We start from the raw sequence: 17,072 nt of genomic DNA, 5'->3' as shown, positions 1-17,072 counted from the left end.
GATGGTCACAAAACATCATATCAAGTAAAAAGTTTCCTTATACAAAAAAAAAATATAATTTTGATTATAAAAGGGGATGTTTTGGCTTGAAATTTCTCAAACGTGATTTTAAAATAAAAGATATGATTATTTTCAGACTTGGTCCAAAGAAAGTTATATTACGAGAAGGTCATAACGCAGAATCATTTTATTTCATTTTAGCTGGCACAGGTTTGTACTGTATATCATTTCAACTGCATATGAGTGACATTAGTTTATTTCTGACACCACAAAGTTGTTCAAATGACAAACTATCTAGATTCCTTAAAAGAAAATTACAGGGAATATACACAATATCTTTTCTATGTCCATTATATATTATAGTAAAAGTTATAAGCACCATTTATGTAAGTTAAAAATTCAATTCAAAATTTCCAATTTCTGTATGAATTCTTAATATTGATTATATTTAAGTATAAAACTGCTTCTTATTTTCTTTGCAATGATTTTTTTAATTATTGTTGTGTTTAGAGAAATACTCGATTTTGAAATATAAAATAAAAAGAAATATGTTGCTAATCCTTGTTTTGCAAATAACGATGTAGTTGTCATATAAGTAACAAAATATTTTTGTTAATTTGAAATCTAGTTTTTTGAAATCCATTTTTAGATGGTGACGTTCCCTTGTCACCATCTTATGGTGTTTATATATCTCAACTTGTACGATTCGCTCGTGTATGTAACAATGTATTAGATTTTAGCGAGAGAAATTTATGTATTACTGAAAAATTATTACACCAGGGTTTTCGATATCACAAACTGGTCAAAACATTTACTAAATTTTATCACCGGTATAAGGAAATAATTCGTAAATATAACTCAACATGCAGACATCTTATACGTTCAGGTATTTCACATCCAAAATTTTATGGAAATATTCTTTATAAAGCACAAAAATGTCAGTATTCTCCTCAGAAACTAACAAAACCTTTAAATAGACTTATTAAAAGGGGATATAGTTACGATACTGTTGTCAGGTCATTAAAGATTGCATATTTTGGCTTTAACATTGATTCACTGATAGGGTCTTTACATCGGAACTAAACACATTTACTTCTAAAAAAACAGTTGTTGGCATGACACGGGTTATGTTCTTCTCATATATTTTATGATAGTATGATACTAAACCCCTAACGGGAGGGATTGTACCTGATATTCATATGATGAAGACATAATCTTTCAATCAGTTTAATTGAGGTCTGGAGCTGGCATGTCAGTTAACTGCTAGTAGTCTGTTGTTATTTATGTATTATTGTCATTTTATTTATTTTCTTTTGTTACATCTTTTGACATCAGACTCGGACTTCTCTTGAACTGAATTTTAATGTGCGTATTGTTATTCTTTTACTTTTCTACATTGGCTAGAGGTATAGGGGGAGGGTTGAGATCTCATAAACATGTTTAACCCCGCCGCAATTTTGCGCCTGTCCCAAGTCAGGAGCCTCTGGCCTTTGTTAGTCTTGTATGATTTTAAATTTTAGTTTCTTGTGTATAATTCGGAGTTTAGTATGACGTCCATTATCACTGTACTATAATGCATATTTTAGGGGCCAGCTGAAGGACACCTACGGGTGCGGGAATTCTCGCTACATTGAAGACCCATTGGTTGCCTTCGGCTGTTGTTTGCTCTATGGTCGGGTGGTTGTCGCTTTGACATATTCACCATTTCCTTTCTCAATTTTAGTTCTAAGCTTCCTTTTGTATATATATTTCATAAAACATAAGATTTAAGATTTTGATACATTTATAGAAATTCCTTTTTTAAAAAGCTTTCGTGAAGAAAATGGTGAGAAATGAAAGAACTGGGGAAACAAAAGTGCAAGTGGCAGCCAGACTGACTAAAGGACAAAGTTTTGGGGTAATGTCAAGGTTTTTTTATACACTCATTATTTTCACCTGATACTAATATATCTCTTCCACAAAGATACTCTTTACTGTATATCATATATCATTCTATTTGTATGTCTTTCAGAATGTTGTCAAAATATATATCCTTAACTGTATATCAGATGATATTTGATTTGTAAGTCTTTCCAAAATGCGGTCAGACAAATGTATCCTTAACTGGTTATCAAACTATATTCGATTTGTATGTCTTTCAAATGCGGTCAGACAAATATATCCTTTACTGTTTATCAAATTATGTTTGATTTGCATGCCTCTCAAAATTCAAGCAAACATATATAAAAAAGATAAAGTTTGTGTAAATTGTTTCATAAATTAAACATTCAGCACATTTGTTAAGACTTGAATTGAAAGCAATAAATTACCAGCGTACTTCTCATCTTTAGATCAATAGACCAAGTATAACTTGAGAACGTCAGCTGATCAGGACATGTTATTCAAAAGTAAACACACGTATTATAAGTCTAATTTGATATTATTCATTTATTTATTACAGTTTTCTTGGGAAGATGGGGTAATGTTATAACAAATCCTTAGACTGTGTAGTAATTTTTTATGTTGTATTCTTCCTGTGATTTTGTTTTTTTGAGTAGCACATATAGAGCTCGTACCAAGATCAGTAAAACCATTTTAATTGTATATAGACGACTTATTATATTTTAAATTTTTTTTTATTAATTTTATTATCAGACTTTAAAACTCAAAATTCGAAATGAAAGATTTACTATGCCTTATCCGAATACTCTTGATATAACTGAAGACAGGATCTGAATGAAGTATCAATTAAAAAATATCAATTTTTATGATTTGCCAAAATTAGGTTCTACTATCGAGTTATCTTCAAAAATATGTAATACACGTATAAGTGTCATAGCTTGTTTTCAAGATACAATTTGTTTAAAATTGACACCAGGAGTATACACGGAAATAAATTAGTGTGTGAATAGAAAAACACTTAATGACATGATAATGAGATAAGATAAGGACTATCGCATTCAAAATGTACGTTCGATAATGGTTAGTTTCTATGGAAAAAGTATGGTAGTCTCACTACACCATTTATCGGATTAAGCGTAAAAATTACCTTGGTTATATCCTTATTTCATATTTCACTCAATATCAAATTTCAAATATTTGATTATCTCTTACTTTATTGCAATTCTGTAGCTTACATGTTATACGAATGTAACGGCTTGATATTAAAGATTAAATTGAAATTGTTTTTAAAGAATTTGATACAGTTTAAAACTTTTCAATGTCCATTTTAATAAAAAGTACGAAAAGATAAAAACTCCTGTTTTTGACATGAGTTTCACAATTTATATCTTGTGAAAAACCTAGTTTGATATCATGGAAAACGCATTCGATTTAGACATTCCTTACACAATTTACCAACAAGATCCTGAAGTTTTTATTAGTTTAATCAGTACTTTAATTTAGCTTGCTCTTAGTTTATTTGATTTTATTATCAATTGCTTTGTCATGTAGAACGTTGATTTAACCTCATAACCTCGATTTCAATACTCGGATTTCACATTTCGTCAACTGTGAAGGGCAGTTAGGTAATTTGATGATAATGATACATGTCGGTATTTAAATGCTTCAATTTTCACCAATGATATCTCTATATACATATACATATATTTGTATCAATGTTCTGTCGAATAGGTAATAGTACCAACTTGTAACATACCAGACAAAACGACCAATACATGATGAATAATCATATTTATGTATGGGCGTGTGTTTAAATGTCACCATCACGCTAGGTATCTGGAAACGTATTGAAAATTCCACTTTATAAATACATTGCTAGTAATTCCAACTACTAGAAAAAAGTAAAATCACATAAATACTGGACTCCGAGGAAAATTCAATCGGAAAGACTCTAATCGCTAGCAAAATCAAATGACAAAACACATAGACAACAACTGTCATATTCCTGACTTTATACATTTTTTTTGCATGAGAGCATCTTAAGAATCGTGGTAGTTTAGCATGATTAGTATCAAACAGAGTACAGTATTATGCAACATGAAATTTAAAAAGGAAGAATAATTTTTATTGCATGTAAAATGCAAGGTTCGTACAAACCAATGGATCAAACATGTGTGTACGTTTGAATGGTTAAAGCTAATCATGTAAGTTGTTTCGCAAGATTACTTTTGTTGATGCTTATTGTTAATTGTTTAATTCCTTACCAGTAGCTGTAGTGTCGTAGATTTAAAGAATTACAACTCGTAGATTAACTCCAATAGTAGTTGATTTTTAATATTATTCGTTTAAATCGACGATCTGTTTTTTTTTCTAGAATCATTTTCGTAGACGTTTATATTTAGACATCGACACGACTAAACATTAATTTCTGCTATTTCATTCAGATAGCTCCATGATGTTGGACTTTCAATTTATTGTTTGGTCTGTTTAATAGGTTACTGCGTACAGTCACCGTCGATTTCATTTGTTATTAACTTTGGAAACACCAGATTCATTTTAAAAGGGTTTAACCGATAAGGAGCTGTTAGTTACCCATCAATCATTTGAGTACGTTAATATTCTTAAAGCTTCAAGAACATTAAACAAATTATAATGGTTTACTTTTTAAATTGTTATTTGTATGGAGAGTTGCTTCATTGGCACTCACACCACATCTTCCTATATCTATATAAGAAATGATGCTGTGATTAGCACATGACGTGGCTTGATTACCGACGATCACACTTTTAATTGACTGATTCAATACAGGACTACATTATTGTTTTCTGATAATATTAGATTCTAAGTGTGCGGCAGATATCACTACATTAATACACTATTATGAACTATTAAAATATGAAATATGAAGAAACAACCTATTCAAAATTGATTATTTCTACTTAATTTGTCAAGATACAATGTATTTGTCTACATTTCTGTTTTAAGATGAAAAGTACTTGTCACATATGAGTGCTTTTTTTTAAACCTGCATATGGCCAATCATATGTAATGTATATTTGTAAACATATATCTAAAGCCTCGGTCACACCTTAACGGATAGCTCGAACGGAAACCTAATGGATAACTTTTATTCAATCCGTTCATGTCCGTTAGACGTCCGTTCTTATCCGTCAGACGTCCGTCCATACCCGTTGCATGTCCGTTAAGCGTAAGTTTTATCCCTCGACGTCCGTTTTGTCCGATGGAAAATGTTGAGCATGTTCAAAACTTTGAACGGACAACCAACGGATGAAATGTCCGATGAACGTCCGTTAGGCGTCCGTTTTGTACGGAACTCGTCCGTTTCATTTCCGTTTTGTATCCGTTACGTGTCCTTTATACATCCGTTGGAAGTCTGGCAGATACATTCATCTACGGACTTCTGACGGACGTCTAACGGATCAAACGGATGTTGAACGAATGTGAAACGGACTTCAAACGGACGTATAACGTATAAAACGGATGATTAACGGATCTGAAACGGATAAATGCCAATTGAAAATTTCGCGTCAGAAATACCAATTAGATTTTTTTGAGGTACATGAATTCCTATTATTCATAATCGATCTTAGAGTAAGGGCACGTCTTCACAATCAAGCAGTTCTTATTCAGGCCAGACAAAGCCTTTTGGCGGCATTATGAAGAAAGAACCAAAACCAGTTACACTGAAACATTTTGAATATTTATGCGATTTACAAGTGATATTATTGTCGCCTTTAATTTTTCCGTATATCTTGTTCATCCGTTTTATCCGGTACGCTTCCGTTAGGTGTCCGTTTTATGCGGTACTCTTCCGTTGGATGTACGTTCGACATCCGTTCTCGTACGTTGCATATCCGTATGCATTCGTTACGCGTCCGTTTTATCTTGTCAGTACATTAACGGACTCCCAACAAATAACATTTGTCAATCGAATTTTTTTATCTTTATCCGTTAGGCGTCCGTTCGTCTTATCCGGTAAGGTGTGACCGAGGCTTAATGTAAACACATTTTCCATTAGTTAGTTGTTTAATATAAAAGTCTTATTGACGGAACCAAGTGAAATTGTCGATTAACAGATAGCAAACATTGACATTGAAATTGGATGACCAAATGTTTGTACATTCGATTTTTTTTTAATTTATCATTTTTTGTAATGACTCTTTTGATCTTAACGTCATCTAAAAAAAGTTGCTCTCTAAAAAAATACCGTTACATCTTTTAAAGAATCTAAGTTACTTGAACCTCAACCCAAACTAGGGGTTCCTCATGTGCATCGGTTCTGTAAGGCGAATCTGCTCTACTGATGTAAATCTCTTATGGTGTCTGTTAAAGTATCGGCATGCATTTTCTATATATACATATAGCAAAGGGAAATCTTGAATACTCATAGCTGTGTTCCTGATTTTATTTCCATTAATTGATACTTTAGTTACAAAAGTGTCCGCTAACAACATTATGATATATTACTTGGTCTTTCAAGTCTTTAAGAATTATTTACATCAATTCTATCAGAAATCAAAATCGGGCCTTACGCGTTTATAAGAAAACACAATGTGGTTGTCCGTTATTGAATATCTGTTTTTACAAATGACGACGAATATGCTTTCCTTCCAGATCAGATATTAGACTCACCCAGGTATTGGTGGTGTTTGTGTTGCTCAGTGGTTCGTTTTCTTCGTTTTGTTCAATACACGTTTTGTTTTTTGTTCTGTGTTTTTGTTATGGCGTTACCGTTGTTAGTTTGTCGATAATAAATTTAATGAAAAAAAAAATAATGCTTATCATTAAAGGGGCACTAGGTACGAGATATATTTAAAAATAAAGTAAGATTTTTTTTTGTTCAATCAATAATGAAAGTAAATAAGTGAAATAATAAATCGCTTTTAGCAGCCAAAATATTTCAATTTTGTCAAATTAGGCGAAGAAACATTGATAATTACTCATTCACTTGCAAGTGAATAAGTCGACCTCTTTAAATCTGTATTCATGTGAACTTCAATTTAACCCCTTGCTAGAGATTGACAACGCATGCATTGTACGTGTATTGATTATTTAAAGAAAAAGAATGTCAACAATGAAAGTGAAACTACGTTAAATCATTTGATTACTGATTCGATCCATATAAAATCATTCTTATACGGTTAAAAACAATGAGAAACATATATTTTTAATCTATAAAATAAACTCAAACAGACCTAAAAAAATCCAATTGCACGTGTTGGTTTAATCTGTTCATCTATTCATATCTTTATTCATGTTTACATCGCTGATATGCTTTCATTTTAACCAATTTTCTAACCATGTTATTTGATATTACCAGACAAACACAAACAAAAGACTAACACTTTTTAAATCAGGATGATGGTTAGTATTAAATAGCATGATTAACTCGGTGGGTTTTTTCTAATCACGTTTTAATTTTTACCTGAATAGCCTGATTCTTACAAAGACTGACACTTAATTGGATTGCGTCTGGACTAAAATACACACGAAACGAACCTACATATTATATACCCCATGCTCTGTAAACTGTTTATTTTATACTTTCAGTAGTTTGGATAAATGTTTTACATTATTATAAATCAAATATGAGTATTTGAGTCAAATCGGTGACCACGAATTTGACAGCTAGTGCCCCTTTAAATGTACATCCTCTATGCAGATATCATATATCTTGGATAATATTGTAAATAATTTTACTTTCATTTCATTAAAGGAAATTGGTTTGATATTCAACACAAAAAGAACAGCAACTGTTGAAAGCACAACGCCAATGGAATTATTAGTAATCGGTAAAGAAGATTTCAATGCTATATTCATGCATGCAGATGACCTAGACGAAGAAGCAGAGCATGTCAAATTTTTACGGTAAGATAACTGCACATTTGACATAAGATAGTATATGCTGTCTCAAATCAGATGCTTCAACACTTAAATTATCAACCCATGTTGACACTTTTACCTTATTTCCGTAAATATGGCTTTACTTATTATCTCCGATTATATATAAAAAAAGAAGCTGTAGAATGATTGTCATTTAGACAACTCTCCACAATAGACAAAATGCGATAGAAATTAACAACTATAGGTCACTGTACGGCCGTCAACAATTGGCAAAGACCATACCGCATAGTCAGCTATAAAAGGCCCAGAAATAAAAAAAAAAGGTAAAACAATTCAAACGAGAAAACTAACGGCCTGATTTATGTACAACAAATGAACGAAAAACAAAATTAATATGTATCACATCAAGATTGTTCATTATTAGATATATGTTTCATTTCTTCTATGCAGTTGAAAAACAAAATATTCAGATTTTCTTAAATAAAGTTAATTGGAACGTTTTATAAGGAAATATTCTATGAATTTCATAAGCATTTAGCTTCATTACTGATATTTGAACTTTTAATTGTATTTAACATCTTTTTTTACAGACAAGTTCCCATTTTGTCACAATGGCCAATTGAATGTTTAGTCAATGAACCGGGGACGTGCATTCTGCATTATTTCAAGTAAGTCATTCATTGTATTATAGAATTGTTATTTCTACTACGATATTTATCTTCTCCATAGATTCAAGAGATTTGAACATCGATAAATAAATGTCGCCTTTCTACAATATAAAAAAAACATGGCATTCACCCGGAGGCCAGCTGAGGGACGCCTCCGGGTGCGGGAATTTCTCGCTACATTGAAGACCTGTTGGTGACCCTCTGCTGTTGTTTTTTATTTGGTCGGGTTGTTGTCTCTTTGACACATTCCCCATTTCCATTCTCAATTTTATTTGACGACATAACATATTTTGATTTTTAGCAGATACATCAGTCTTTCAGCAAATTGACATAAACATGTAGTAGAAATCATTTATAAAGCAGATTTGTCAAAATAATTGTTTATTACACCGGTATCTTAACCTTATATTGTACAATATCGCTTTTTGTTTCTGTCTGTCATTACATGGGTATAGTAATAGGACCAAGATCATATTCCTAGTAGTTACTATATGCATAAGTTATTTGAAAATTGACAAGATTTTATTAATTACAAAACAACTTTTTGTTATTATTATCAATGATTATCAAAGGCAACAGTAGTATACCGCTGTTCGTAATTCATAAATCGATTGAGAAAAAAAATACAAACTAAAACTGAGGGAAACGTATCAAATATAAAAGGAAAACTACGACACAACAGAAACACAACATTAAAATGTAATAATTTGTATACACTAAAGATTATGTATTAAATTTTTTAAGGTAAAGTTAGTGTGATACTTAACATTTACCTATATTTTAATAGGCGAGGGAGTCTGATAACACCAAATGGTAGAACAAGCGAATGGTTATATTGTGTGAAATCGGTAAGTATCGACATATGACAAAAGGGAAACAAATCTTTCACATTTAAAAAAAAAGTAAAATAGTGACAGTGAGTTTATTTAATGACAACATATATAAGTAAGATAAAAAAACTATTTTGTCACTTCAGAATTATATCATTTATACGAACAAATTAAATAATGACAACGCGTCTGGTGCAAATACAAAATTTCAATCCTGGTTTATTTAATGAGTTTATTTATGCAATGCAAAACAATGTGTTTTAATTAATAAACTGTCCGACTATGTAACCACGCAGTTTCCATTTGTTATACATTTGAATTTGTTTTCCGTTGTTGTTCATTTTAAGGTACTGCAATACAATAAATTAATGCGAACAGTTCATTTAGTCCTTTTAGCCCTCAAAGCCTACAGGTTCGTTATGTATTTTGCATTTTTTTTCTCGTGCGGCACGGATGAGTATTTTGTGGACGAAACATGTATTTAGTGTACACTTTGTTTTTATCCCGGTATCTTTGATGAGTTTTGTAAATGAGTTTCACGTCCATGATTTTGAAAATCGATACTGATAGAAAACATTGTGATACCCTGAGGTGAACATTTATAACTCAAATTATTCATGACACAATTCATACACAGGGAACCTGTGAGGTGATGAAGGATTTGAAAGCAGCAAGAGCTCGGAAAGCTGGACAGAGCTATATCCATCCTGATCCTGTCAGTGATATTATATTACCTGAATTAGGTATGGGTGCATGTAAGTGTTTGAAAGTCTATTTTAAAGTGTTGATAGTTGTTAATTTATATTCCTGATTTATGTTGAAAATTGCAGTTATATACTAAATATAATATAAATTTGATACAATAATTAAGTTTCGAAATTATATGAACGAAACTATTCAACTAAAAAAAACCACTGATTGATACTTAATGAATTTTGATAAAATATAACAACCGATACAATCATACAGACAATATCATCATTGCTATTTCTCTTAACATTTACAATTTTTTCTTTCTGATACTATTAAAAAGAAAACATCTGCATGAAAAGATACCATCCATAGTACTAAATCAATATGTTCAGTGATACATATCCAAACTTTTTCTTATATTTTCAGCACCAAGGGTAGACACTGGTATTGCTCATAAACGAAAGTTTGTTATGACTCCAGAAGTATTTGAAGAAATGTCAAAGTATTATGAAAAATTGAAACAGGTAAATGGCTTAAAAGTCAATTTTAGATTTAGCTGCACAATTTGAACAATCAAAAAGCTAGATTCCCGATTATATAATCACTTATTGCATGCTTCAAGTTTGAATCCAAATCCAAATATATTTTGAACCCCTCAATAAATGTATTGATATTGTAGTTGTGTTTTAGTTTAGCATTTGTTTTTATTGATTAGTTTTAGAGTTATTCGTATCCTCGGTCAATTAATACGAGTGTAAATATCATGCATGAACATTGTAACAATATTCCTGTCCAATCCCAATTTTAACACATTTTAAGTCGATATAAGAGCTAAACAAAAATAGGACAGTAGTTTATAGATTTTCAAATCTGTCGATGAATTTGAAAGTGTCCTATGTTTCCCAATTCGATGCATAATAGTTTAGGAAATCCTGAAAGTCATATATATGTTAATAAGAATTTTGATTTACAAAAATAATTCAAGAATGGGGGGGGGGGGGGGAGGTGAGTGGGGTGAACAGGGGTAAGGAAACATAAAAAAGATCGGACAGGAAGAGGGAGTCTGAAAGGGGAAACGGTGTAAGAAGGAAGTTGAAATAGAGGTTCCAGTCTTGGAGTAAGGGATACGGAAGTGGGACCAAGTGAAGTTCATACATGTATAAACATTTTTAGTATGTTTCAAATCTATATTTTGTCATCGTTTATTACATATCCCGCTGGTTCATGTAGTTACATTGTCAAATATATGACTTAAAATTACCAGACTTTGAAAGAAAAGAAGACAGGTGATCAGGAAGAAGAAAGAGATCGACAAATAAAACAGAAAAATGAGAAGAAAAAGAAAGAACAAATGGCAGCTTTACCTAGACTTGAGCTAAATAATCAATTAACTTGCATAAAAGACGAAACTGAAGACAACGGTACAACATATATAACTTCTGTTAAGAGTAGTGACGTTTTAATTATGCCTCCAGTACATTCAACAAATTATGGATCTAAAGGAGTTTCAGCTAGCACGTTTAATGACCGAATGTTATCAATGCTGAAGATGAAACCACACTACGTAGGTGCATAAGTATTATCGTGGGGAAATCTAACTAACCACGGTTAACCACTTTCCTATAACAAGGCTAGCATTTACCTGTAATTCCAACTCAAATCATCGTTTACCTCGTATACCATATAACCTTTAACAAATATTTAAGGATGTTGCATTTATTTGATTTTGCTTTATAATATCTGACTGCATGCTTACTAATTTCTAATTGCTTTATAGATTTTTCTTATTTTTTGTATGACTATCTGTTATGTTATAAAATTCTTAATTCTGTCGTGAAACTAATACGTTATTTCTTTAATTAACACATAATCTTATTAACGCACGCATTTCAAAATTAAGAACATGACATTTTTTTGAACTAAAAGTAAGTATATATGCTTTATTGCTTTTGTCGAATTATAAGGTACTGTACGAATTTATTTGATGTTTGAATTTATAGTTTTGTATTTTTTCTGGTAAAACATTTGATGTAAGGAGTCTTTTCAGAAACGCTTAAACAAATTAAGAATATATAAACGTTTCTAGTTCATTTAAAGATTGACATTACGATTACCGACAATTGTCACTTAGCACGTTAAGAAACAAAAAAGAAAATAGTTTACATAATTATTGTTTATTTTTCCAAGTTCTTATCATTGACACATCATACATGCATTTAAACCGGTTAAAGTCTGAAAAAGGCAATACTTGTAATCGATTGTTCTGAATTTTACTAGATCATTCTGAATTGGTTGGAATTGTACTTGATTTTCCCCGACTTTTGTTTATAACCATTCAAAACATCTAAACTATACACAACCAAGTCTGGACCATATTAGACCACGTCTGGACCATATTAGATCACGTCTGAGCCATATCCGACCAAGTCTTATGAATCCTCAATATACTTGAAATCTATCTCTCCAATTTTGTTGTCTTGTTTTCCGTTGGCTAGAAATTTCAGTAAGCTATATTTTTTATAACAAACTTCGAACAAAAAAGTGGTTTAGTGATGAATAAATTATAGTTATACATTTAAGATGGATAAAGTCAGCTGATTTGTCAAGTAATGTTCAATCTTTTATCGAGTATGATACAAGCGTTGTTCGAATTTGGTTCAGACTTTGGCCGAGTATGTTTCAGACATTTGAGTCCTTTCAAACAGTCGAATATAGAGCGATAGTGGTTTCAACCCACCATTTTTTTTCTAAAAATCTCATGTACCATGTCAGGAAAAAGGGCATTGTTATATTATAGTTCGTTTCTGTGTGTGTTACATGTTAATGTTGTGTTTCTGTTGTGTCGTAGTTCTCCTCATATATTTGATGCCTTTCCCTCAGTTTTAGTTTGTGACCCGGATTTTTTTTTTCTCAATCGATTTATGAAATTCGAACAGCGGTATACTACTGTTGCCTTTACTCAGCCTAGTCGAGTATGCGTCCAGACTCTTTAGTTTGTTGAAGATTAGGGTCAATTTCAAGTACGGACTGTTTTCTATGTTTCAGACAACAGTCGAGTAATATCGATTAAAATCCCGACCTATTTGAAATGGTCGGGAACAGATTTGATAGTCGAAACAAATTGTGCATGTTTCAAACGTTAACTGTAGTGTTACTAGTAAGATACCGATTGTAGTCACCTTCAAAGTTAAGGTTAAATAATTTTCATTAATAACGCTAATGGTCGAAATTTGGAAAAGTCTAACTATTAATACAAAATTATAAGATACCAAAGTAATTTGGATGAAGATTGCGCACAAACCAGTAACGTTTTTCTGGGAAGCAGTGTTAGCAAATACCTAAAACTGTAAAAATATGCGGACAATTATAATTTGAAATAAACCAATAGAACACCAAAAACGGTTTTACGACAATATCTGATTATAGGAACTACTACTACATGTTATTAAAATTTGTATGCACCCGTCTTCTGTTGAAGACAGTGTGTTGACGTCATCAGATTTTTGTGTTGTTGTGATGCTGTTTTTTTACGCATTCCCTGTCTTTATCTCACGACTTAAAATTCTTTTATATTTCTTTAATATGTCAGTTTTATTAATACTCTTCAACGATGTCATTATAAGAAAGAGAGTTGAAATGATCCGTTCAAGTTCAAATGTGTTATACATCAAGCATTCACATTTTACATCTTGGTAATATTCTGATAAGGGAAATGCAATTACCTGTGTGGATACAAATGTATTTTAATAAATGTATATATTTTACATCATACTTGTTTCTTAATAAGGGTGTGTGCATAGATTAGTTTGAATACATATATGTTTTACATCAACTATATATTTTTGGTATCAGATGTTCCCAACAGCTTCAATGATTGAAAAAGAGGCTCCTTTGAAGAAAAATGTTCCAGAATCAGAGGAAATTTGCACAGTCAGAAAGAATTCTGTTTTTGTACATGTACAGTTACTTCAGGCAAAAGATGTATTTGTGAGTACTATTATTTCAATAGTGGGAGGTTAAAGAAACCCTCTTCAAGCAAATATATGTAGTAAAGTATTGATACCAACCACAAAATTACATTTATAAAGTTCTCATACTGACAATTCTCTCATATAATGTAAAAATCAATATCTAAACATACTGAGGGGGAGGGTTGAGATCTCACAAACATTTTTAACCCCGCCGCATTTATTGCGCCTGTCCCAAGTCAGGAGCCTCTGGCCTTTGTTAGTCTTGTGTTATTTTAATTTTAGTTTCTTGTGTACAATTTGGAAATTAGTATGGCGTTCGGCGTTCATTATCACTGAACTAGTATATATTTGTTTAGGGGCCAGCTGAAGGACGCCTCCGGGTGCGGGAATTTCTCGATACATTGAATACCTGTTGGTGACCTTCTGCTGTTGTTTTTTTCTATTGTTGGGTTGTTGTCTCTTTTGCACATTCCCCATTCCCATTCTCAATTTTATGAATATTCTGAGATCGGAGTACATGCATTCACTAACTTTTAGTTCGAGCTCCCAGAATCAAATATTAAAAGATCAAAAGATTGCTAAATGCAAGCGCTGATCCGAACGTTGAACATTATTTAACAAATTTGCAATAGAAACATCTCGCTAAAATATTGTGCATATTTAAATTGTTTTTGTATGAAAGTATTGCACTTTTCAATATCTAAATTAAAGTCTTAATAGTAAAACTGCTAGGTAAATCACTGCTCAGTGAAGGCATCTTATCCGACATTGGAAGGATATTTTACACCTCTGTTTGGATCATTCTTTTGTCTGTTTTCTTTTTAACATTAATTTAACATTCATTTCCACAAGCACCATATTAAAATCATATTCGTACAATTTCTGCCCTTACTGGTCGCACTTATAAGTATTGACTGTTAAGAACTTGACAACTTATAACGTTCCTTGCTAATTTCAGTATTGTCATGTTTTAGTATCTCATAGTGCAAAATATCTACAATAGAGGGGTTTCAAGCTGTTGAGACTTTACAGGCTTCTAAAAACCCAAGAGTCTTGCGCTATGTTGCACATGCTATCAAATGCCATCTTCAACTCAATCTCTTATTCCAATTGCTTCTAATTAATTTTGTGTCCATATACCATTAGTTTGTGACATTTAATACATTATGATAGCCATACATACACTCATGAAATAATTAGTATTACTTAATAAATGATATGGATTCTATTATAAAAATATGATATCGACTTCATTAAACATTACATATATCTTCAGGGACTGAATACTTTATCAGGTTCAGATGACGTTGAGGATTTGATGAATGAAACGCCACCTTTATGCTTGGTTTGTACATTACTATTTATAACAGCTATTATGCTGTCGTACGTGTATTCAAAAAGTGACAAATTTCAAAGATACTAGGCTTATGAACCTTTGTACGCCATTTAACATATTGTTAACAAAGGTAATCAGTGACGTTTAACTCAAATTAGCGTAACAACTAAAGAAAAGCTTTTTCTTGGGTTGAAAATCCTTAGTGTTTGAACAATGCAAATTTTTGTAAACAGTTGAATTCTAATAAGGACAAATTAAAATCAATTATACACTGAAGTACCGTCTACTGATATAACAATGAATTGTTCTAAATATTAAGAAAAAGAACAAAAATAAAATGCCAAACACACTTTCAGAAATAACTACAGTGTAAAATTCATAGCAACGTCAATTCAATATCATGACTTTCAGGCGATAACTGTTGTATCACATAAAACTGCATTTTACCAAAAATAGTTCCAACATATCGCAAATAATACTTAGACAAATTATGATAGCGGTGATCATTTAAGAGACCTTTCAATATTTAGATAACATGTTATTTGTTTCATTGACAGGTCAGCCGAGGTGCTGAGATAGTAATGCTCTCAAAGAAAGTTTTCTTGAAATACGCCAATGACAGATTTCGAAGAACTCTCCGAGAAGAACTAAGGCCGTACCCAACGGAATCAAAGCTCCAAGACACATTTCAGACGAAGGTGGACTGGGACAAATATAAAACTACACTTTTAGAAGACGTTCTTAAACAACAATGTAGTCTAAAATATGCAACAGGATTGGTTTAAATACTAATTAATTTAGATGAACAACTTTGAAGCAGGACATGATCAAATTCAATCTGCAGTTTGTACCCCATTAAACATATCATTTACTCTTGAATATCAGTGATGTATGAGATCATCAACAAACTAGATTTGTTTAATTTTCTTGTATGTTTTGCCATTTCAGGAATAATAAAAAAAATTTGTGTAATAATGCATCATAAAGTATTGTTCGAAATATTTTGTTCATCAAATACGATTATTTAATTTTAGTAATCTATTTAAATTAACTGTCTTCTTGTATTAGTTGTCGTTGATAGTAAGAATGTTAATCATTTTGTAATTATCATTAAAACAAACCTTTTTATAAAGCATTTGTTTCTTCAGACATAAACTTTTGTTAAGAAAATTCAATGAAGTAAAATCACTGCAGCCGAATCTATCATACATACTAATACAGATTACAGACTGAGTAAAGATTATCTTATATACACTGTATAGGCACGTATGATTAAAAATTGTTTTTAATATATAAGTATATACATTTTGTTACACCGAAAACTCCTTGCACGAGTTCGATTCTTGTACGTAACTTCGTGTCTAAGAGATTTTAGTGAATTCATGATACTATTTATTCAAAATACAAATTATTCAAAGGGTAAATAGATATATATTTTTTGTTTACTGAACTATAATGAGCAATAACCCGTTTTACTTCTTCTGTTACAAGTTTTGAAAATATATAAATATATTGAACACACAGGCAATTCCTAATTTTTAAACGACAAAAATATATAAAGTTGTGGTTTACAAAGCTATAAAGAAGTGATTAATGATGAGACTTATCTGTAAAAATGGACGATTCTAATTTCCCTTGTCGCTACTGACTTGTGTTTTACAGAACATAGTACATAAAATATATAGAAAAACTTGTTAAACACGTTCCATTTTCAAGTCGCGGTGCTGAACGGGTGTCACATGTGGAACACGATATGCTTACACTCCAGAGCACCTGAGACCACCCCCATTTTTTAGTGGTGATCGTGTTGCCAAGTCATTAGTTTTCA

The 17,072-nt window shown here is 31.5% G+C and overlaps 1 protein-coding gene across 5 annotated transcripts in view; it reads left to right on the top strand.

The window, feature by feature from the left end:
- Positions 1 to 16,213, top strand: part of LOC139485392 (uncharacterized) — a 31,067-nt gene extending 14,854 nt beyond the window's left edge. The window contains exons 7-18 of one of the 5 annotated variants that reach the window (XM_071269845.1): positions 137 to 210; positions 1,809 to 1,897; positions 2,441 to 2,458; positions 7,619 to 7,770; positions 8,337 to 8,414; positions 9,202 to 9,262; positions 9,882 to 9,987; positions 10,364 to 10,461; positions 11,202 to 11,501; positions 13,790 to 13,924; positions 15,185 to 15,253; positions 15,802 to 16,150. In XM_071269845.1, coding sequence (XP_071125946.1) covers positions 137 to 210; positions 1,809 to 1,897; positions 2,441 to 2,458; positions 7,619 to 7,770; positions 8,337 to 8,414; positions 9,202 to 9,262; positions 9,882 to 9,987; positions 10,364 to 10,461; positions 11,202 to 11,501; positions 13,790 to 13,924; positions 15,185 to 15,253; positions 15,802 to 16,029 — 1,408 coding nt within the window. In that variant the 3' untranslated portion in view covers positions 16,030 to 16,150. Of the gene's footprint in view, positions 1 to 136; positions 211 to 1,808; positions 1,898 to 2,440; positions 2,459 to 7,618; positions 7,771 to 8,336; positions 8,415 to 9,201; positions 9,263 to 9,881; positions 10,000 to 10,363; positions 10,462 to 11,201; positions 11,502 to 13,789; positions 13,925 to 15,184; positions 15,254 to 15,801 lie in introns of all 5 variants that reach the window. The other 4 variants (XM_071269843.1, XM_071269846.1, XM_071269847.1 and 1 more) reach the window with 4 other exon arrangements.
- The last annotated feature ends 859 nt before the right edge of the window (positions 16,214 to 17,072 follow it).

This window comes from Mytilus edulis, chromosome 8 (genome assembly GCF_963676685.1).
Source record: "Mytilus edulis chromosome 8, xbMytEdul2.2, whole genome shotgun sequence".
In the NCBI taxonomy this organism is placed as follows: Eukaryota; Metazoa; Mollusca; class Bivalvia; order Mytilida; family Mytilidae; genus Mytilus; species Mytilus edulis.
The sequence above is the reverse complement of the archived record's forward strand: the minus strand, read 5'-3'. Positions and strand labels throughout refer to the sequence as shown.